Source organism: Columba livia, chromosome 5 (assembly GCF_036013475.1).
Source record: "Columba livia isolate bColLiv1 breed racing homer chromosome 5, bColLiv1.pat.W.v2, whole genome shotgun sequence".
In the NCBI taxonomy this organism is placed as follows: Eukaryota; Metazoa; Chordata; class Aves; order Columbiformes; family Columbidae; genus Columba; species Columba livia.
In genome coordinates, this window is record NC_088606.1 from 3,706,674 (window position 1) to 3,728,863 (window position 22,190).

General features: G+C 45.7%; 1 protein-coding gene across 3 annotated transcripts in view; it reads right to left on the reverse strand.

The window, feature by feature from the left end:
• Positions 1–22,190, reverse strand: part of TMEM260 (transmembrane protein 260) — a 283,367-nt gene that overhangs the window by 18,640 nt on the left and 242,537 nt on the right. The window contains exons 1-4 of one of the 3 annotated variants that reach the window (XM_065063109.1): positions 18,919–19,036; positions 13,919–13,950; positions 13,055–13,229; positions 340–404 (exon numbers count right to left, since the gene is read on the reverse strand). The exons of 1 other annotated variant lie outside the window; for it this stretch is intronic. In XM_065063109.1, coding sequence (XP_064919181.1) covers positions 340–404; positions 13,055–13,229; positions 13,919–13,929 — 251 coding nt within the window. In that variant the 5' untranslated portion in view covers positions 13,930–13,950; positions 18,919–19,036. Of the gene's footprint in view, positions 1–339; positions 405–13,054; positions 13,230–13,918; positions 13,951–18,918; positions 19,083–22,190 lie in introns of those variants that run through there. One more of the 3 variants, XM_065063108.1, reaches the window with a different exon arrangement.

The window sequence follows — 22,190 nt, forward strand, 5'->3', positions numbered from 1 at the left end:
AGAGCTTTCCCAGAGGGGAGGTTGGAGCGTCTCAGGGGTGGGTGAGGGTTGTGGTGCCCATTGTCCCGGCAGGGAGAGGCAAATGGGTGTCAGCTCTAGCGCAAGGAGCCCATGAAGTGGGATTTAGCCCAAGAAATCTCTTTTTCTGCAATAGCAGCTCTTCCCACCCAGTTATAGAATCATAGAAAGTCCTGAGTTGGAAGGGACCCACAAGGAACATTGAGTCCAACTCCTGTTGCATCAGGGGAAGCTCTGGCTCTGCCTGTTTGGAAGGTCTCCCATTTGGGAAGTCACCCTGAAAAGATGCCGTGTAGGGCACCAAAACTTGCTCAACCATACCTTATCCAAAGAGAGAAACAGCTGCAACTATGGTCAAAACTCCTCTCCAGAAATTTACCATCTACCTGTGAAAATAAGCCAGGCTCTAAGACAAATGAGGTATTTTTCTCGTCCCACAGCAGGTACATGCACTTCCAGTTTCTTAGCTTAACGTTTTCAACTTTTAAAGAAACAACTTCGTAAATCCCTTTAAAATTCTAGCAGGTAAATAAGGTAAAAAAATGATAATAAACTAGCCAACTTCTTCATCAAGCTACTCATGTAATTTGCTCCTAAATATCAGCCATATCCTCTAGCACAGCCAAAGTCCCCAGGTGGATTGTTCTGCCCATGAGGGAACAGAGAGTGGACAACCACATAGGACTTGCTTATTGGATTCCTCATGTAATTCTGAGATAAATAGAGACCAAAGAAACAAAACCTACAGCCCCCACGAACAGAGATGAGGGAGCTGCTGGCACAGCACTCTCTGACAATGGCTCCTCTCTTTGGTTGGACTTTCTTTCTACCTTCCCAAAATGACTTCAAGTACACTGAAAGGCCAGCCTGTTCTGTAAATGTCAAAGGAGGAGTTGTGCAGTCAGAACGGGTCTTTTAATCCATTAAAAATAGGAAGCAGGGCTCATGGGGAGGAATGAGTGGGATGAGCACTGGAATCAGAGCCTGGCCCAGGCTGCCCAGAGCGAGTGTGGAGTCTCCTTCTCTGAGACATTCAAACCCCCTGGACCCACCTGTGTGATCTGCTCTGTGACCCTGCGTGAGCAGGGGGGTTGGACTGGGGGGGTCTACAGAGGTCCCTTCAAACTAAACCATTCCGTAATTCTTTGAGGGCTTGGGAAGATCCTGCTCCTACCACTGACATCCTGGGTGGACTGGGACAAGCCAGTTCTCTGCTGCTGCCCCAGGTATCTGCAAAATAGGATTAATAATTTTTATCTCCTTTGTAAAGCATTTTGAGATCTGCAGCTGCAGCAGGTAGCTAGAGGACAAGAAGTAAGGCAGTTTAGTTAACATTAGGGAAAAAGAAACTGACTCTCAGGTGTCTGAGGCCAGAGCGAGACAAGCTCAGGGTAACAGAGCTTCAGCATCGAGATCGTAGGAAGGAGTCTTGAAAAATCAGCAGAAGGGGGAAAAAACTTCTGAAAATTCCCAACTGATAGAAGCTTGGACTGTTTCAGGCTAAATCTGTGTCTGTAAAGCGCTCTATAAGCTTTTGAAGAAAGGTGGAACTGCAGGAAATCAGGCAAAGTACTAGTATCTCCTTCCCCATGAGGGTGTTGAGGCACTGGGACAGCACACACTTTTAAAGAAACAACTTCGTGAATCGCTTTAAAAGTCTAGCAGGTAAATAAGGTAAAAAAAGTTAAAACAACCTGCCAAAACCTTCATATGAAAAGCAGCATTTTAGGCAAACGTCCCAATAATTTATCAATTTTCCTTGTCTTTCCCAGAAAAGACTCAAGTGTATCATTACAGTTCAAATGAGATGAAAGAAATGCCGTCTTCTTGATAAACACTCTCAAACCTGCGATTCAAGTTTTATGAAATAAGGCTTAAGCAAAAGCTACTCAACCCAAAGCTTAAAGACTTATGCCAGCTGTGTGGGGTATGGGATACCTCCGCAAACCATCCAGCACAAGGTCAGGATCCAGCGCTGAGCATGGTCCACATGTTGGTTTGTCACAAAGCCAGAGTCATCTTTAGTTTCCCATGAAACTCATGAGAAAGCCAGGCTGCTACACTGACTTTGTGAAAGCAGGTTGCACGCATGGAGCACTAAGCTCCTACAAGTCGTTGGATGGAGGTTGGTTGCTCATGGTAGGGGTTGGACTGGATGAGCTAAGAAGGTCCCTTCAACACAAACTGTTCTGCGATTTTAAATATCCTAGATGCTAAAAAGAAGTCTCACATTCTTGAAGAACATCAAGACAGTCACCTTGGGTAATACAAGCTGGAGACTGAAAGTTTTTCCAGGTTCTGTTACCAGCAATGGAAAAATGGTGGATTTATGAGTTTGCTGATTCAGAAGGGAACACTCTGGGAAGTGCAAGGAATGAGGCCAGGTATCTCCAGATGAGGATGAAGACCACCCGGCAGAAGGAAAAACACGTCCAGCAAGTCTACCCAATGCAACAGTTCATGGTGCAAAGTAGCACCAACCAGCAGGACACGCAGAAATGAATCCCATGCAACTATGTCAGCGTGACTCTGGGACCTAATTACATCAACTCTGCCTCATGGCTGGGCTAACACAGTTATTCTGCTCATTTTGAAGGATGTCCATGCACCACTGCACGCTGCCATCTGGCATCCTCTTGGACTTCTCCAGCATGGTGTGACACTGCATTGAGTCTCTCTTGCCTTAGTACCAAGATGGCCCCCAAGCCCACATACTGTCCAAGGAGGTGACAAAGCAGCTCAGGCACAGACATCACAGGTCAGCCACCTACAGCACTTTGGACCAAAGAACAATTTCAAGGTGGGAAAGACACTGGTGGGTGTTTAGTCGGGTATGGCAGAAAGAGATTGAAGAATGGAACAGGCACAAAAATGTGACTAAAATAGACTGAATAAAATAAAACTGAAAGAGCAAAGGGATGGGACAGAGCTCTGGACTCAAGGTCAAGAAGCTTGAAGCCAAGAAAGAGGATGAAGATTTGCAAAGGAGGACAGTGCAATCTACAGCTGAAGATGCTGTTGGTGACAATACACTGCATATGGAAGCAGGACATTAGGAAGTCAGAAGATAACGGCTGCTTTTATTACAGGCACAGACAGCATTTCTGTGGTTAAGATAGAGTATGTTGTAGAAGAAGGTTAACGCAAGAGCTAAAGGAGACTTCCCATAGCCACAGCAAAAGCTCAGCAACTCAAGTATCAGTGTCAAGATGGAGAGGGAACAAAGCCAAGAAGCCATTTTTTTGTGTGGAAGGTAAGAAGGGGTTTTCTCACGGTACATAGACACATGTCTCCCCAAAATCAAACACCAGGTCTGCAAATAATTCCTGCAGTGAAGCCTTGCTGGACAAGAAGCAAGTACACAGCCTCCAGTCCCTGCCACCCAGGCTGGAGATGTACACTCTTCCATCTACATTGGTTGGAGGCTTGCAGGTGCACTATGGTCAGGAGAAGGAAACAGCTGGGTTTTTTTTCTGAAAACACCTTTTAGTTTCTTAAAGTGGTCTCTCCTTTTGACAACACATCAGGGCTCCAGAGCAGAGAGCGGCAGAGATTTACCCTCACTTGACTCAGACTCACGCTTCTGTCTTCAAACACATTTTTCAAATACAGTTGAGGTGCTACAAAAAACATGGCAATGACCCATGACAGCTGGGTCCTTTACTGGCCTCACGTAAAAGCAACACCTAGGAGGGCTTTCTCCCATTGCTTCCAAATCCAGCGCGTTTCCCCCAGTCTTTGGAACCAGTATGAAAAAGAACAGATGACTGGAACAAGAGGATCAATGGGTTGCCAACAATGAAGCTACAGCAATGCTAACAACCATCCAGTGTCCATCTGTGAAAATGGTGTAGGTATCAAGCTACCTTGCAGTGACTCCCTCAAGAAGAGAAGCTTTACGAAGAGCAAAAGGTGCGCAAAACCCCGCTATAATGTTCTGTACCATGGAGGGGTGATCCTGGGCTTGGGCTATGTAGGGACCATCTCTTGGACAAGAAGGCTGGGTCACCTAGAAGGAAGCATTCATAGTAGGAACACCCTGTCCTCAGAGCAGCCTTGGCACACAGAAATCAGCTCATGAAAGAAGATTTCCAGTCAATGCAACAGTGGGAAAGTCTTCATAGCTTTTCCCAGTAGTATCACAGCTCTACCACCACCCAGCCCACTTCAAGAAGGACTGAAGAAGAGAGTTCAAATAAAAGCTACTTTCTAGCTTACGTGGAGGAACAGTTTGTATTTTTGATTTTGCAAAATAAGCCATTTGGGGCCAGACCTGCCCATAGCACATGGAGCACTTTATAAAAACCAAACAATGGGAAGAAGGCCCCTTCCTATCGCTCAACCAACTGCAACCTTCTGAACACGGGCAGAAATTCCCGCCATCGGAAAATACACTCGGAAGGGACAGAAACAGTCAGCAAAGGAGAGGTCATACAGTCCTTTGTGAGAAATATTTTCCCATGGCATCCCTAAACATAAAAGACTTAAAAATAAATAGTTATTACTTTGTTATCCTTTTCAGGCATCCGAGTGAAAGAATGTGCGGTCGGCCCTCAGCTCCAGGGATGCAGGCAATAGAAACTTGCTTTAATAAGGAATATTTTAGCTGTAGGTTTTTACTAAGAGTTTGCAGGAACAATCAGGAAAACTGGACTTAGGTATTTTAGTCTGTTTTTGCAATTATAGTTTTTAGCTTCACATTTGCTGACAATCACTAAAATGTCAGTTTGCTATTTAAAATTTAGCCCCTCCTCTAATTTTGGTAAAACTGTTGGCCAAGAGCACAGGTTACATCTATACACATTTAACAAAGGACTTGATTGGCATTTTTACTTTTTATTTAGAAATATTGCAGGCATTTTATATTTAATAATCTGCAAAAACTTTGAAATGACTGTTATAAAGCTATATGTGGAGGGGAATTGGAATTTATTAAATTGTTTTCATTAAACGCAATCTTCAGCGCACTGGATTCATAAAGAAGAAAAGTAAGATAATCAGAGCATTTTATATATGAAGCAGATGTATTAAACACTGGAAATACCTATCTGCACCTACTGAAATAAGCTGATTATTTCTGCCTCCTGTTCCCTCCAAAACTTTATAGGTAACAGATCTCAGCCTCACATCTTTTTCTTTTCCTATTTTTTTGGCTCAGTGGAATAAGATAAAACTCTCACACTTTTTAAACTCTCCACTAATAAACTGGTTATTATTATTATTATTATTATTTTAATGCCAGTCTCTCCCTGCACCTGCAGATGATGACCCTGATGTCAGCAGCACATCACCAGCATCTTCTGGCTCTGCACTTCTGCGACTTTGCAGTAGCAAAGATACATCCCTTCAATGTATTTTTATTTCGCAGCATAACAGACCAGTACATGAAATATTAAACATTTCAAATTTAAATTAAGAGGTTGCACTTGTTTAAGTTCTAAAAAAACACTTTTTTTTTTTGATGTAGGCTTAAAAAGAAGGAAGACTGAACAACCAGGCTTTCCACAGATATATTCTAAGCGTGCAGGTGGAGTGGTGCAGAAATAGAAGAACTATTTAAAAAGAAAACAAAAATAAAAATCCAAACATGAGTTTAGGACCTAAGTAACAATAATTATCCCCAAACCCCCCAGTCCCTGTGGGTTTGCCTGCCTCTTACTCACAAACACTCCATGGACAAAAGGCGGTTTCTCTTGCTCTCAGCGCTGAAGAGCCGGCGCAGGTACTACAGGGAATAGCAAACCAGATTTTATTCTTCCTCAAGGACCTGGAGCTGAATAAGCCACTTAAGCCCTGCCTAAAGCTTCTGCTCCCGGTGCTGGAGGAGGAGGTAGGAAAGCGCGGCTTGGCTTCCCCATCCAGGCTGTCTTCATGGCCGCAAGGAGAGGGTAGAAATGATGCAAACGGGCAGGACCACCATAAAAAATCCCACCAAAAAACAAAGAGGGCACTTTGGTTGTAAATGACTGCCATTATTTGCATCAAACGGGGCTTCAGAATCAGGCAACTTCGTGTTCCTGTGATGTCTTGGGGTGGGGGTGAGCAGGCAGCATCTTCACCACCCACCACGTGCACGGACTGCCACTTCTTCTCGATAAGATCCTCACACCCAGCTAGGGGCTGCCACTACTTATTTACCCTTTTTAAAAAATGCTTGTATTGAAACACCGTAAGTTGAAAAGGGGATGCTCCAGCCTGGATAAGGAGTATTGAGCTAGTGAGGATTTTGGCTAAGGGGAGCTGGTCACAGAGTCACCAAATGTCAGGGGTTGGAAGGGACCTGGAAAGCTCATCCAGTGCAATCCCCCCATGGAGCAGGAACACCCAGATGAGGTTACACAGGAAGGTGTCCAGGCGGGTTGGAATGTCTGCACAGAAGGAGACTCCACAACCCCCCTGGGCAGCCTGGGCCAGGCTCTGCCACCCTCACCATGGAGAAGTTTCCTCGCATATTTAAGTGAAACCTCTTGTGTTCCAGTTTGTACCCATTACCCCTTGTCCTACCATTGGTTGTCACCGAGAAGAGCCTGGCTCCATCCTCCTGACACTCACCCTTTCCATATTGATCACCATTAACAATGTCACCCCTCAGTCTCCTCTTGTCCAGCTCCAGAGCCCCAGCTCCCTCAGCCTTTCCTCACACGGGAGATGCTCCACTCCCTTCAGCATCTTGGTGGCTGCGCTGGACTCTCTCCAGCAGTTCCCTGTCCTGCTGGAACTGAGGGGCCACAACTGGACACAATATTCCAGATGGTCTTTGCACCCTCTTGCAAATGTCCTTCTGGACTAGATGTGTTCGGTAAGAGCACCACCTCTCTAGGACAATATTGAGTCTCTGCCTGTCCCCTTGGTAAATACGGGCCCATGAACGTCACCAGCACGTGCAAGAGGCACCTTGCATGTCACCCCTTGTGTCCTGGAGCCACAAGGCCCACCTTGGAACCACCTTGGGTCCTCCAGCTGGGAGGATCAAGCCACCTCTGCAGTGAGGAGCCCCAGGATTGCAGCAGGAATCTTGGTGGGTCTGGACATCAGCGATGGGATGAGTCCATGTGCAAGGACTGCGGAACATGGAGCGTTTCCTTGAAGTGTTCAAGACTAGGTTGGACAGGGCTCTGAGCAACCTGACCTGGGTGAAAATGTCCCTGCCCATGGCAGGTGTTGGACTAGATGATCCTTAAGGTCCCTTCCAAACCAAATAATTCCTATCATCATTCTCCCATCATCATCATCATCATTCTCCCATCCCTGGAGACATCCCAGGCCAGGCTGGACGGGGCTCTGAGCAACCTGAGCTGGTGAAGATGTCCCTGCTCATGGCAGGGATGGCAATGGATGATCCGTAAGGTCCATTCCAACCCAAACCATTCCATGATTGTACAACTTCCAGACCCCAAACCTCACACACTCCCAGACATCCAGCAGATCCCACCTGCAGCAGCCATTTCCCAAGAAAGTTTGGTAATTAAATTCAACACCTCCATGCCAAACTATCCCAGAGCAGCTCAGTGAGCAGCTCAACTCACGACACATCGATAAAATCCACCTACAGGTGCGCTGGTTTAATAAACACCGCCCCCTCCTCACACTTCTCTAATAATGAGTTGTAAAAATGGTGCTTCCAGCCACTAAAAGTGAGAACTTCTCTCCTGGTGTCTTTGCAAGCGGAAAGGGTATATTAGTTAGACCCATTCTTTGATTCACAATCCTTAGAAAATAGGTACGACTTTATCCCAGGCGCCCATAATAACCGGTGTCTACTTCCAGCAGCCAAAAAAACCCCCAACCCTCCATAGGAACCAACATTAGCTATTTAAATAAGGGTTTGTGGGTTTTTTTGTAATTGCAGAAACTTTTCCTAATCTGACATTTGTTAAAACCCCTTATTAGAAATTATGCAGAAAAAAAGAAAAAAAAAAAAAAAGGAGGAAAAAATATGAAATAAAATTAAAAAATGAGCTGGCTTCACAATTACCGAGTCAGCCCATGCAGCCCTTCGCTATTGTAGGGAATGGCATAAAACCCCTCGGCGGCCTATCAGCTCCCTGGCAGGCAGGGGACTGCGCTATTCAAAGCGAGAGATACAAGCTGCAGGGCAAAAACCTGGCAGGTCCCATCTGACCCCCCAATCCCCGGCTGGTGACAGCTCCAAGCTCCATGGCAAATTAGCCCTTCTCACATTACAATTGCAGGAGACAGATTCCATTAGCGGTATCTGAAATTGAGTGGAGAGCTGCTCCGTTATCAGACTTGACTCATAAGCGCCGCTATTAATCAGAGCTATGATAGCATTTATATATTTCAAGCTATCTTGCCGCCGCTGTGATATTCCGCTACAAAGGGTTGATGGGACTTAGGGAAGGGAACAATGGAGCTTTCTGGGAAAAGCAGAGTAAATCAAGAAAGTCTGTGACTTCCGCACATTCTGAAGGGATTGCGGTTTACATAAATTTTCTCCCAATTGGAGATTGAGCTCTTCCTCATCTTACACATGGGATTTAGTTGTCACTCAATGGTAACAGCTGTGAAAAGGTGAAGCGGCCCACCGCTCAGAATATTGCCTCCGCTTTTAAAGCAATTAACCCATGAACAGGAGGATACCTGGTGATATCAAAGGGATTAAGCCAGGCAGTGCATTATTAACATTTCCTTGAACTAATTCTAACTCTGACTAGCTGTCAGAAAAGGCTCTTCAGTCTTTAAAAAAAGGAAAAAAAGTGAGGTTTTTTGCCCTGCTTTCCCCCCCCCCCCCGCCCCGCTTTCAAAATGAAGCAGAGTTTTATTGCAGCCTAATGTGACTACTTTAGAGCAAAATGCAAATGAACAGATTCGGTAATGTCTTCAAACAGACTGAACTCAGTGTTGGTTTATTATAGGGAAAAAGGGGGGGGGGGAATATATATATATATATATATATATGATCAATTAGCCAGAGTTCACGGTAGATACTCTTCTAAAAGCAAAATAACACTCGAGTATCTTCCTTTCTTCTCTTCCCCCCTAAAACTTTGTGACTAGTTACCAAGCATAAAACCTTTTGAAACAGTCGAGATCTTTGCACCGTGCTACAACAGTGATAATCTGCGATAATCTGCAATCTGGAAAAATCCAAACACATCCTGTAAGGAGATTCCTCCTTCCCTAAATATTGCAATATTTTAGTTCCCCATGATGGTCGAGGGGGCACCAGCACATCGGGCAGGAGGGTTAATCTCCCATCCCTCCATCGTCCCCAAACTGTGCCCCAAAAAAACGAGTCAGACTATGCTGGAGCAGGAGTTGTCCCCAGAAACACACATAGACAACTTTTCCCATCACCGGTTAATTTTTGGGGGGCATCAGCCACAAGGTCCCTTTGGAGATGGCCATGAAGGTGACCGACCCTTCTGATGCTCCAACACATCTGGTCTTTATCAGAGACCTTCCCACGAGAGCTCCAAGACACACATCATAGGAGAAAGAAACCTCAGCGCCGTTTCCAAAACACCTTGATGCTTTCTAAACGATCACATCATTTTGATGATTTAATTATTCAACATGCCTACCGATCCTTTTTGTTGGCGACAGGAGTTGGCTCCAGTTTGCACGTACAGCTCAGAAGGTTTGTGGGGCAGAGAATATATATATATATATATATTTATACACATAAGTCCAAAACTTAACATGATACCCAGAACAGCAAACCGAAGAGACATGAACAACTTAATTTAATGCAACATCTTCCCTTTTTTCAAAAACCTGAGTGCAACTCAGCCGGAATAAAGCTGGTAAAAACTTACTAGAAGCACTTGGGCAATGACACTTTCTACGCTGCTACTGCCCCTGCAATAAATTAGCTTTGTATATTTAGATACAGCAAAACAGCCAAGCTATGAAAGGTATATACCAAAAAATAACGCACTTAAAAGCAGGGGAAAGCATCCTATTGCTCTTTGCAACAGCGAATGCAAAAAATGCACCATCTGTGCAAAAAAATGTCACTTTGGCGATCATATTATAAGAAGATAATTGGTTTACTTTGTAAACTTGCTATGCTTTGCCTCCCACAGTAAAACAAATAAAACAGTTGTTTAAAGCAACAATCCTATAGCCGCACTTGCTGCATCCTAAAAACACAAAGCTGCTCCCCCCCTGTTTCAAAGCAAAGATGAATTATTTGAGTTACAAGCAGTCTGAGAAAACTCCTTGTAAATGCCATTTTACGACAATTACAAGCAATTTATTAAGACTGTGCAGAGGGGGGGAAAGACTATATTTGAGAATGAATTCGAAGGGGTAAACGGCTCATTCGGCAATAGTCTGGATTATTGACAAAAGGGTTTTTTGCATCGCTGTGGTTCAACTTTGTTTTAAAGAGCACAATCCAGGCTTAAAAACATATAATAGAATGAGTAATGTAATAAAATGAATAAAGAAACAAGATGCTGGGGTTGCTGCCCATGGACTGCGTGGAGTTATCACCTGGCAGAGGAGAAATCTGTTCGAGGAATAAACTTGATCCTAATCCCGCACAGGCTGTAATATCCCAAAGAGCACCCGGCTGCGGAAGGAACCGCTGGTAAAAGAAATTGTCCTTATCTGCCAAGGAATAAACTTGGGAAATGCTTCTTAAACAAACAAAAAGAAAGAAGAGTCAATGGGAGAGGGGGGGGAAATAAAATAAGGGAGATATTTACTGTATTGGGAGGCACTGAAAATACCCCGCGAGGGTAAACAGCAAAGCCGGTGGGGAGAAAAGAAAAGGTTTTTAGAGGTTAAGTTCAGGTCAGACGACAAATGAAATTGTAACAACCCAACTGACATTGTATAATGTCTTCTTCCCCGCGATCAATAGGGCAGCGTCAGCCCCATTTCCATAGAGATGGGTTCCTCCCGCCGCTGCTCGAGGAGCGAGATTTGCTCCCCACGGATGCCAAACTTCAGCAATTATTTGTCCGCCTAACATCTACATATTCTCATATTAACGGCCACGTTTCGGGCGGCACGAGGAGCGGGGGCTTTATTGTTTTCCACCGGTCACCCCATCGGCTACATTGGAATTAAATCACAAATACCAGGGGGATTTGATAGACCGGTTTAGGTCCTTTGTGAGTAGGGACAAGTCCGGTTAAAACCAAAATGCATCGCCTTTAGATAGTTACGGCTTTCACACACACAGTGCCAATAAACACTTTCCCAATTTTTTAATTTTAAATTAGATGGTAATAATAAGAAAAAGCTTTTTTTTTGCTAAATGAATGTCATAAAAAATAAATCAATTTTAAGGCGCTTAAAAGGAAAAACGTAACACTCTAATTTGGCAATAAAACTGATCCACGCTACCTAACAATTCATTTCCAAAAAATCAATCGCTGCTATGCTGAATAATTGATCCTGTCAGCGCCTTGTATCTACCAAATAATTTTCTGTAAGTCCTAATAGCTTCTATCATCTCTCCGTTCCAGGTTTTCCGTTCTTTCACACAAGTTTTAAATCTGACAGAAGTAACAGTTTCCAAATCCAATTAAACAAAAACAATTTTAAAATATCGAACTTCTAGAAGTGTAATAATAGTTCCCAAATTTCGCCTGCGATTCCTCTCCAGCATCCCTCATTTTCTAAAGTGATGATCGCATTGTTCCGTATGCACAAAACGGGCACATAAGGAAGGGTCAGGTTGGTGTTTAAAAAGCAGGATGGATCTTCATAGTGATTGTAATAACAGGAACAATCATAATTAAAAAAATATAATCAGAACCCAATATATATAATATTTAGCAACTCCTTGCAAGAGTTTTTAATAGAATGAAAAGAAGTTTTGCTCTAAGGCTGCGGCTGGCACTGTGAGGGCAGCGCCGCTTCCAGCTCCCAAATACAGCATAAAATACAGGATATTAAATTAAATAACGCCAGCTTAATTACAGGTATTACCCAACAGTAAAAGCAATCATTTTAAACGCCTATAGGAACATTCAGGAATTACTTAGGCTATTCCAGTGGGTGTGATTTGGAGCTGATGCACTGAAAGGGGATGTAGAAAAAGCGACTCTGCGGCAGAGGGAGATGCAGCCGGACAGACGGACCCCACGGATTGAAGTTTAAGTGATCTCAGGGATCTGGGGCTGTGGTCTGTTCCCCCCCATTTATTTCTCAGAGAACAAGTGAAACTTAGAAGGTTTTCCCAAGTGGCAACGCAGCTCTGGCAACGGGTGGGTGAAAGGGGCTATTGTCACAATAATCTCAGTAAGGAAGAGCCCCATCTCATCCCAAAGCGCTCCGATATCATTTCGGATTTTCACTCTTTACAGCCCAGAACCGTGCCCTATTTTCCCCGCAAAAAAAGAACATCAGAAATTGTTTGTCCGTGTTGCGATAATCCTCTCAAATATGGGTCAGGTTGAGGTTAAGAGCAGCCAGAACTCGCACATCAAAGAGGAGCGGGGTTAACAAACCACCCCCCCCAATAATAAAACCACGCGTGCAAATCCTGATTGTTCCCTTTTCTCCCAAGGTTAGAGGTCTAGAAAAAGCGGATGGGCTCGGGCTGGTGTCCCCCGATGGTGGGGGACGGCACCAACGAGGATGCTCGCCCTGGTCCGTGGGTACCACGGGCAGGCAACTGCCCATCCGCCCCCGCCGGGAGCCGCGATTAAACCGAGTTCACGCTTTCCCGATAAGGTGAAGCTCATCCTGTTAATTTAAACAGACCATCTGCATCTTTCGAGAACGACAAACTTCATTAGTTCTGGTTAGTTAAGCCGAGCGGTGATTTGTGATAATGAGCCCGAACAACCTGTCACGTCTGCGCGAGCGAAAGGGCGCACTTTTTATTATGACTATTATTATTATTTAACAGAAAGAAAAAAATTAAAAGGAGAGAGCTTTTGTGCAGGAAAGAAGGTCAAATTCAGAATAAACTGCTGTTAGGTTAATCAGAGGAACTAATTACAGCTGGAAAGGGAGAAAGGCCAGAGGGGAACAGAGGGAACCGTCGGAAACGTCCCGAGCCGGCGGGGAAAAGCCCGGCCAAGGAGATAACACCCCCCAATGACTTTACCTGAAAACCGTGTAAAAAAGCAAAGAGGCGGCAGCTGCTCCCAAGAAGCCGCAGAGGAGATGGACTCGGCGGGCGGGGGAGCCCAGGGGCAGCAGCCCCAGCGCCAGTTTGGCCAGCAGCGTGAACAGGGGGTAACCGGGAGGGTGCGCGACCTACGGACAGAGCGACAACGGGGCTGAAAAGGGGCGAAATTCTATTAAATCAGGAGAAAAAACATATCAGCCGGGGCGGGGGGGTCTCTGAGGGGCACCTCTCATCCTTTTGTACCAATTCTAACGCTGCAAATATATATATATATATATATTTATTTTCCTTAGTGGATTTGGCTCCACGTCTCGCCCATAATAATGAGGCGGCGAGAAAAGGAGGTGCCACGTTTCATTAGCGCGCCTTAAAGGGCTCCTTGTTTGGGTTCACAGTATATTAGGGTCATTCAAAAGGCTGTTTTTTCCAGCTTCTCGACTATTTTATTGGTTAGCAAGTTGAAAGACCACACTGCTATCGGATTACCACCGCACTGACAGTCCTAAGGTCTTGCCTAAAGGGATCATGCACCATAATAAAGTTTATTAAATAATAAAACTTATTAAAATTGTTAACCCGATTTATTTTATTCTCCCCAGCTTATACAAAATTTGGGTTGATAATAAGCCAGCTACTGTATATACAGTAAAGCCTTTGCTTTATAATTTAGTTTAATTGGATTTAAAACTTGAAGTAAATTGTCGCGTGCTGTACTTATAAGTTAGTAAAAACTGTGGTTTGAAAATAAATTAATCTACTTTACTCCATGCTTAATTAAACTTCCTTAATTCCTAAAACTGTTAATGAGAGCATTGATTAAACAATAAAACTAATACTTACTCCAAGCTCATATGCGGCTGTGATCAGCTCCCCTGTGAAAAAATAATGTAAAACCAATAATTACTATTAGGAAATGACACTCCTCCAAAGTTTTCAAAATCCAAATGCTTGCATTGGGGTTTTGCATTAATTTGACTGGATAAAACTGTAAATCTGTAGAGATTTAACAGCATGAAATTTTCTAAGAATATTTTCTCCCTCTGATGTCATTGCACAAAATATCTTTTGTGTGTTTTCGCGAGACTTTTATGAACAGATAAGTAAAAATATAGGTAGGCTCGGGTAAAGAATGGCCCGAGATGCTCACAATGCAGGCATTTGTGCGTGTGTGTTTTTCATTTAAACCCAATTGACTCAATAACTTTCAAGCACTAGTTTGCAGCGCTTAAGCTGCATTGTCTCTAAAACAACACGGTTGTTTCTCATTAAAAACCCCGCAGCTTTATAGTTTTAATAGAGGGGGGAAAATATAATCACCGATCGTGCAAATCTGCATCTACATATCTGGGAACGCTGCTCTCCAATAACATTCAATTAATTCTTGCAGATTTTGCTTTGCAAGTAACTTTTGTACCTGTCAGCCGCTCCCATTAGAAACACCATTTACATTTTGCGTTTCATTTGCCTTTTATGCCAGGACAAATTACCGCCACAAAAAGATCCACGTTAGCATAATAGTTAATAATACTTGGCATTTTTAGAGCGCTTGACACCGAAGCATTTTGCAACGCTCCTGAGCGGCGTATATTAAACATATTCAATAGGCACAACACATTCGGGGACCAAGGACACAACCAAGGGGGGGACGGAATTAAAAATTATGGCTGATTTTCCTTCTTTCCCTCAAATTTCATGATGCGGTTTTGCAGAGCCTGGTCTTACTAGTCCAGCTCGTTTTACAATGGTCGTGGTAGCTTTGTCCCCTGGTAAAGACACAAAGCGAAGGGTAGTGTTGGCTTTAAACGCTAAATTAATGATATTTTAAACTTCCGCATGTTATTATATCCTTACCATCCAACGCAAAGGAGGAGGATTGTACAAACGGCACCTTTAAATCTCAACACTCAGTAAATAATATATTTTAAAAGTAAAATGCAAGTTTCAACCTATCGCGAGACGGCCCCGAAAAAGCAAATGCAATGGGAAAACCACCCAAGCTGAGCCCTTTAGTGTTCAGAAGCTCCAGGGCTGGGAAGCAACTGATCTCCCCGCATGCAGCAAAACATGATGCTCATAAAGAAAATCCTAATTTGGGGGTTCCCCAGGGGTTAAGGGTGGATGCCCATTGCATCACGGGGATGCTCCCAAGCCATGCATGGCTCCATCTTCATTAAAGTCCCTCTGGGATATAGCAAAAATTGCAACTAAAATGGCTAAAGATTAAGTTCACACACGTTGCTACAATATCGGTTCACATCACGGGCGAGAATAACCGCAAAGCCATACAGACACAAACCAACCAGAAGAAATAATAAAGTACCAGTGGATGCCATTGGGAAGCTTTGAAAGCCAACGGCACAACTATGACATGTAAGGATTAAGGATGAAAAAGTAAGAAAACTTGTAAAAATCAGTTAATGAAACACCCACCACTTCAGGTCAGGTTAATTCTCCATCGCCACCCATATAACCCAAGCATCACTTACAGCCTCTGTGGGCAATATATAAGTGACAATATGGGCTATATAAGTGCTGAGCACTATTATTAAGTGACAAAACACACGGAGGAAGACTACTGCACCCACAGACTTGATTTCAATATATTTCTCACAAGAGAAAACGACCTTCAGAGTCTTCAGACACCGGCTCAAATTGAGGAGTTTATTCCTGCATCATCTTGGTCTAAATAAGGTTCTGACCATCCAGTTTGATTCCCCACTAAAGGTGTTTGGGCAACAGGCCTCAAAATGGATTTATCCCCAGCAAAGTTGGGAGCTGATGTCTGGAACATCAGTGGGAAGGTTTGGGGTTTCTTTTTAACTTGAGTTTATTTGATCTTTTTTTAAGTTCCTTTAACATCCGTGGACGTTTCCGAATTAGCTCTAAAATTCATTCTCTCCTTTCTTTATTATAACACTTAGTAACACGGGAAAGCTGCCGATGAAAGCACCTATTGCCTTTGACATTTTCAGACTACTGCAAACTTCGGGAACAATTAAAAATATATATGGATTGCTAAAAAAATATAAAAAAATATATATAGGCTCCCTGCCTGAAAGCAGATCCAGCAAAGCACCTTTTTACTCACACAAGGTGCTTCAGCGCTTTTGATGGCACAAGTTTGAGCCCCGTTAACCAAGGACATGCAGGGACCGTCCTGGGGACTTTGGGCAGCACTGGAGCATCCCATGGGAATTGGGGAAATAACCCAAAAATAAACCAAACGGGGAGATGGGGAGCAAGGTCATGGGCTAACCAGGGGACACCGTGTTGAGAGGTTTCCTCTAATGTAATTCCCTGTTAAAGCATCCAGCTCCCAATCCACCCACTCCTCAGACACCTCTGCTGCACCCCCGTTTGCAGTATGTGCCCCATTAGTGTCCTTGGTATTATTACATATATGCTTGCATTTCTATACATGCAGCTGCCAGGCTGGAAACAACTAGATGCCTTCAGAAATTAGGGAAAGAGCAATTCCCCCTCCTGCCCCCAAAATGGGATAAAATGAGCATAATAACCCAGGGAAAGCGGGGTGAACCCATTCCCGCGCTGCCTGGACCTACCGGGGTAATTCACATCAAGCAAGGAATGAATCCCAGTGCCGATTCATCACCTCGTTGGGAGAATGCGCATCCACTTTGTCAAGGGTGCTAATGGTTATTTGCATCCTGGAGGCAAAACCCAGGCTCAAATACAATATAAAAACAGGTTGCCGAGGCTTCATGCAGCACAAAAAGCACAGAACGCAGGCACCCTGCATGTTCATAGAGATGCGTTTCCCATTGGGGAGCACTTTAAAAGACAAAACGGCAATAATGGTAAATATATCAATGATCATGTATTAACTAATATGACCAGAAGGAGCAAATCCAGCCTGTTTACACACTTGGGAGCAGAAGCAAAAGCCACTGGGGTGCTAGTCCAGCTGGGACACGCACACCTCATGTGGAGTGGGGGCAGCAAGCTCTATGGAGAAGGGATTTATAAGGTAATTCTTTTAATATAGCTCTGACAACAGGGTCCCTCTGATCTAAACACAGGAACAGGGAAAACGGACAAGTTTGCACCAGGGTCCACCTACGTACCAAAATCCCCGCTCTGAGAGCCAGATAATCAGGATGAGGCTGGTGTCATGAAAACAGCTCTGTCCTGTTAACTTTAAATGGAATAACCCTCACTAGAATCACTGCTCAACGTTACATTTGTGTGTGAAGAGCTACGCTGAATACAAGCTAGACAAAATCATCCTGTTCTTATCAAGCAGCACCGTCTTTCATGTAACTTTAAACAAAATCTAACAGAACATTTTAAAGACTTGGAGTTAAAACACGTATCCCCCTCTCCATGCATTCCAAAGCTATAAAATAAATGCATCTATTAAAAGTCAATTTATTTACAAGGAATTTAAGGCACAGCTTGGATCCCAAACCAGCCATGGCCAAGAGTTGAACAGACCCACTCAGTGCTCATCTGGGATACAAAAGAAGGAAAGCACACTGGGTACCTTCTCCACCAAAAAAACCTAAAATAAATCAAAGCAACCCTTACAAAATCCAAGCCCTCCTATCCCCAAATCACAGCTGTACACATGCTGCAAAAGCAAAGTATTTTTTTAAGCAAGGCCAGAGTAAACCAACAAAACTGCAGAAAGACCAAACAGGAGCATTTTGTCCTGTTTGGGATAGTTCGTCACTTTTGTCAAGTTGCAATTCCAGAGACACAGATCCAGAGATTTCAACGTGGCCACACAGACCAGAGAAAGTGACGGCCCGAAACCCAATCATACAATCATTTAGGCTGGAAAAGACCTTTCAAATCATCCCACACCTGGCAGGACAGCACATCTGCTGCAGGGCCCCGAGGGGGACAAGCGCCCCCGAGGTGTGACTGTGTATGGGGTGGGCACCCTATGGGGGTGGCAGTGCCCCAGCTCTGGGGGCGTGCACTCCGAAATAGGGTGTTGTGGGGAAAGTGCTCTAGGGGGGGTTGCATTGTGCCAGCCCCTATGGGGGTGAGCACCCCATAGAGCGACTGCTGCACAGCAGTGCCTGTGTGGCAAGGAAACCTATGGGGGGACAGCAACACACCGGCACCTATGGAATGAGGAACCCTATGGGGCAACAGCAACCCTATGGTGTGAGCAACCCTATGGGGTGACAGCAATCACAAAGGGTGACTGTAAATACACCAGCCACTATGGAATAAGCAATCCTATAGCGTGGCAACAACCATATGGTGTGACAGCAGCACACGAGCCCATATGGAGTCAGCAACTCTACAGGGTGACAGCAATCCGATGGGGACACAGAAACCCTATGGGGTGACAGCAATGCACCATGGGGTGACAGCAACCCCATGGAATAAGCAACCCTATGGGGTGACAGGAATACCATGGAGTGAAGCAACCCTATGGGGTGATGGCAATGCAAGAGCCCCTATGGGGTGACAACCATATGGGGTGACAGTAATGCAAGAGCCCCTATGGGGTGACAGTAATGCAAGAGCTCCTACGGGGTGACAATAACCATATAGGGTGACAGCAATGTACCAGCCACTACAAAGTGAGCAACCTATGGGGTGACAGCAATGCACCAGTCGCTACAGAGTGAGCAACCTATAGCGACGTACCAGGCGCTACAGAATGAGAATCGCTATATGATGACTGCGATGCACCAGCCCCGAACGGCTCAATCCCCCACCACCCCCCGCGAAGGGTAACCGCGATGCACCAGCCACTACGGAGTGCGGGTGCCAGGGGGGTGTCCCCACGCCCCCGTCCCACAGGGTGCCCCACCGCCCTTCCCCGTCTCTCAGGCGGGCTGGCGGCGCTGGTACGTTACCCGCATCCCCGCCGGGCAGGGCGGGCGGCAGCGTGACCGTGTAGAGAGCGGCCACAGCAGCGCCCAGCGCCCCGGCAGCGCCGCCCGCCCCGGACCCGGACCCGCTCCCGGCCCCCGCGCCCATGTGCGCCTCCGCGTCCGCCACTTCCGGGTTCGGCAGAGCAGCGGGAGGGCCGTACCACTTCTCAGTTCCACGGGGGGACAACGCTCCGCTTCGCCCGCCTTCTCGCTCCTCCCGAGCCGCCTCTCTGGAGCGCCCGTTATTAATAGCGCTCAGATAGGGAATAGGCAGCTGCGGCCGACTTGCTGGGGCGATTAAGCTCAGCCTCCAGCCCTCTTTCTTCCCCCTGCCGAGAGGACTTGGTACAGCCAGAGTGGGCGGGGCGGAGGGGCGCCCCTCGGTGAGAGCGGCCGGGCGGCCGGGCGGCACCACCGCGGGGCGGGGGTGGACACGGGACGGAACCACCGCGCAGCGGCGGGGAGGGGGGGAGGGGGGGGGCGCGGGAGCGGGAGCGGGACGGGAGCGCGGCGGCGTTTGCACCGCAGGGATGTGACTGTGCCTCGGTGCCCGTGGGCCGCGCTGGGCCCGGGGCCTCCTGGAGAACCAACTTTTAAATGTGTTTTAAATACCGCTGTGTGACATTCGTGTACAAACATACAATCACGGAATCGTTTCAGTTGGAAGTGGACCCCTCAAGATCACGGAGTCCAACTGTTAACCCACCCCTGTCACTACCCCATGTCCCTGAGAACCTCATCTCTTCAACCCCCTCCAGGGCTGGTGACTCCAGCACTGCCCTGGGCAGCCTGTTCCAATGCCCCACAGCCCTTTGGGGAAGAAATTGTTACCCAGATCTAATCTAAATCTCCCCTGGTGCAACTTGAGACCATTTCCTTTGGTCCTATTGCTTGTTACTTGGGAAAAGAGATCAATCCCCTGGCTCCAAGCTCCTTTCAGGCACTTCAGAGATCAGAAGGTCTCCCCTCAGCTCCTGTTCTCCAGCTGAACCCCCCAGCTCCCTCAGCCACTCCATCACACTTGTGCTCCAGCCCCTCACCAGCTCCGTTCCCTTCTCTCCACTCTCTCCAGCACCTCAAGGGCTTTCGTGGTGTGAGGGGCCCAAAACTGCCCCCAGGATTGGAGGTTTGGCCTCCCCAGCACCCAGCACAGGGGGACAATCATTTCCCTTGTCCTGCTGGCCACAAGTGTGGCAGTACACCTCACCTGGGTGTTCCTGCTCCAGCAGGGGGATGGGACTAGATGATCTTTTGAGGTCCCTTCCAATCCCAAACATACTGTGATACTGTGATACTGTGATACACGGATAATAAAGATTTACGCCCTGAACAGGGTTACACGAGATGCTGGTGAAGAAAATGATTGAAGGTGTCAGCGTATAGAATATTAAAAGCGGCGATTCCCGCTGCGGGAGTAGTTAAAGAAGGCAAATAGCATCCTGAGACCTATCGATACAAGACTAAAACACATCCGTAGAAATCATTATGGGATTGTACGGAAGAGCGGCGAGGCCGTACCTGGAGAATTGAGACAGATTAAAGAGAGGCTTTTGAATACAAATGAAAAAGGTATAGAAGAGGGTAACTAGGATAATAAACAGCCGCGTGGATTAGATCTAAGTGGAGACGTTGGAAAATTAGGTTTGCACTTATTAAAAAAAAAAAAAAAGAGCAGGATTAAGGGTTGATACGACTGAAAAACCACACATCGTGTTCTGGGGACTGGAGAAGCCGAAGGACCTTCTGAAACCGCCGGCACAAAAACCCCGAAAGGGCACGAGCCGCAACCGAGAAAGACATTAAGGGAATTTAGGAACGGTCTTTTCACACACTCTTCACGCTGGTACACACAGAGACGGCGAAAGGAGCCAAAGTTGCGACCCGCTCAGAAGTTAATGGGCTTGTTTGAAGTATCTGAGGGTATAAACACCAGCTGAGTGACAGCCATGCCCTCGTGGCTGCCTTCCATCCCAGCGCTGTGGTGACCGGGTGAGCCTCAATATACTCAACTCCTTGGCAGGTTTTTGCCGTTATTGGCTGAGGTTCATCGGGGAGAAGAAAAAGATATGTTGCAATCCTCCGCCAGCCATTGTCACTATGGTAATGAGAGGGGTCATTGTTCCCGCACCCGTTGGGGCTGCTAAAATGTAATTTTAGCAGCAAAGTGCGCAGCCTGTGTGTAAAAGCAGGCTGGTGGCGAGGCTCTTTATCCAAAGCGTGGCTTTTTTCTTTGCGGTATTTTTCTTTCTTTTGTATTTAACTTGGAAAAGGCATCCAAAGACAAAGACAAATGTTAACCGTGACTAATTACAATTATATTGATGGGGGAGGTAGCAATTTAAAGGCGAATATCGAAATGTGGAAGAATGGCTGGTAATAATATGGTAAGGCCAAACTATTCTTTAATTGTCCTGGAAGTTGTTTTATATCTTTGTCATGCAGAAACTGGAACTTTTAGGGTGCCAGTGACAAAGTACTTTGGTGTAATATGGTAGGGCAGGCTCACAACAGCCTTTATCTTATTGAATAACCAGCACTGTTTCAAAGGCCAGGATTACAGACACACTTTATGTTGGCACAAATGCTTTGGAGAGTGCATTTACATTTTTCTTCTGTAAGCAGAGATCTATTAATTCGGGCTATTTGACTCCCCCTTCTTCACCAAGCATAACCCAGGGGGCCGAGCAAGACAAGAGGGACATGCAGACCTTCTGTTTTTTGGTTTTGTCAGAGTCAAGGAGATATTTTTTAACTGTTTTCATTCATTCTCTGGAAGTTGAGAGTTGTCCAAACACATGTTAGATTCACCTCGCCGCAGAGCAACACACAGCGACCCTCCAGACTTGCACAAAGACTTGAGGATGGGCTCAACGGTGATAAAAACAAAGTATTGCTCAGAAAAAAACCCAACACACTAGGACAAGTGGAAAGGGTTTGATAGGTAGCCTTGTGCTATACATATTGATTTATTAATATGGAACTTGTAGCACGAGAGCATACTCTAGTGGCAACTGAGCAAAGAAAGTGCTGGTGGTTTGTGCGGTGCCTTGATGGAGAGATGCTTCCCACCTTTCTATGAGAGGTTTATTTTCTCCCATCTCCTCCTGCTTTGTGCTCCGTAGGAAATACCCAAGGCAGACAGAGAAAATAAACGGGAAGTAATTTAAAAACACAGCTTGGGAAGATATCTCCCCAAAATGACTGTGTACTTAGAGACTTGTCTTGTTACCAGGCTCTGTTGCAGATTTTCTGCT